Raw genomic sequence first — 430 nt, forward strand, 5'->3', positions numbered from 1 at the left:
TACAACTACAGCAGCTGCAACTACAACTGTGGTATCAGGAACCACAACTGCTGCACAATCACCAATGACATCAGCTGCAACTACATCTGCACCATCAGGAACTACAACACCTGCAACTACAGCTGCAACATCAGGAACCACTACTGCTGCACCATCAGCAACTACAACAGTTGCAACTACAGCAAGTTCTACAACAGCTGTAGCATCAGGAACCACAACAGCTGCTCCATCAGCAACTACAGCTGCAACACCAGGAACCACAACAGCTGCACCATCTGTAACCACAACAGCTGCTCCACCAGCAACTACAACAGCTGCAACTACAGTTTCACCATCAGCAACTACAACACCTACATCAGCAGCAACTACAACTGTAGTATCTGGAACCACAACTGCTGCACCACCAGGAACCACAACACCTGCACCATCA

The 430-nt window shown here is 48.6% G+C and overlaps 1 protein-coding gene across 1 annotated transcript; it reads left to right on the forward strand.

Annotated features, from left to right (window-relative positions):
- Positions 1-6: 6 nt before the first annotated feature.
- LOC106867053 (integumentary mucin C.1) lies at positions 7-427 on the forward strand (the record flags this gene model as incomplete). The annotated part of the gene is made up of 1 exon (XM_014924034.1): positions 7-427. A coding segment is annotated over exon 1 (363 nt), but the record flags the coding sequence as incomplete, so codon positions are not given.
- Positions 428-430: the final 3 nt, after the last annotated feature.

Source organism: Octopus bimaculoides, unplaced genomic scaffold, assembly GCF_001194135.2.
Source record: "Octopus bimaculoides isolate UCB-OBI-ISO-001 unplaced genomic scaffold, ASM119413v2 Scaffold_52668, whole genome shotgun sequence".
Classification (NCBI taxonomy): domain Eukaryota; kingdom Metazoa; phylum Mollusca; class Cephalopoda; order Octopoda; family Octopodidae; genus Octopus; species Octopus bimaculoides.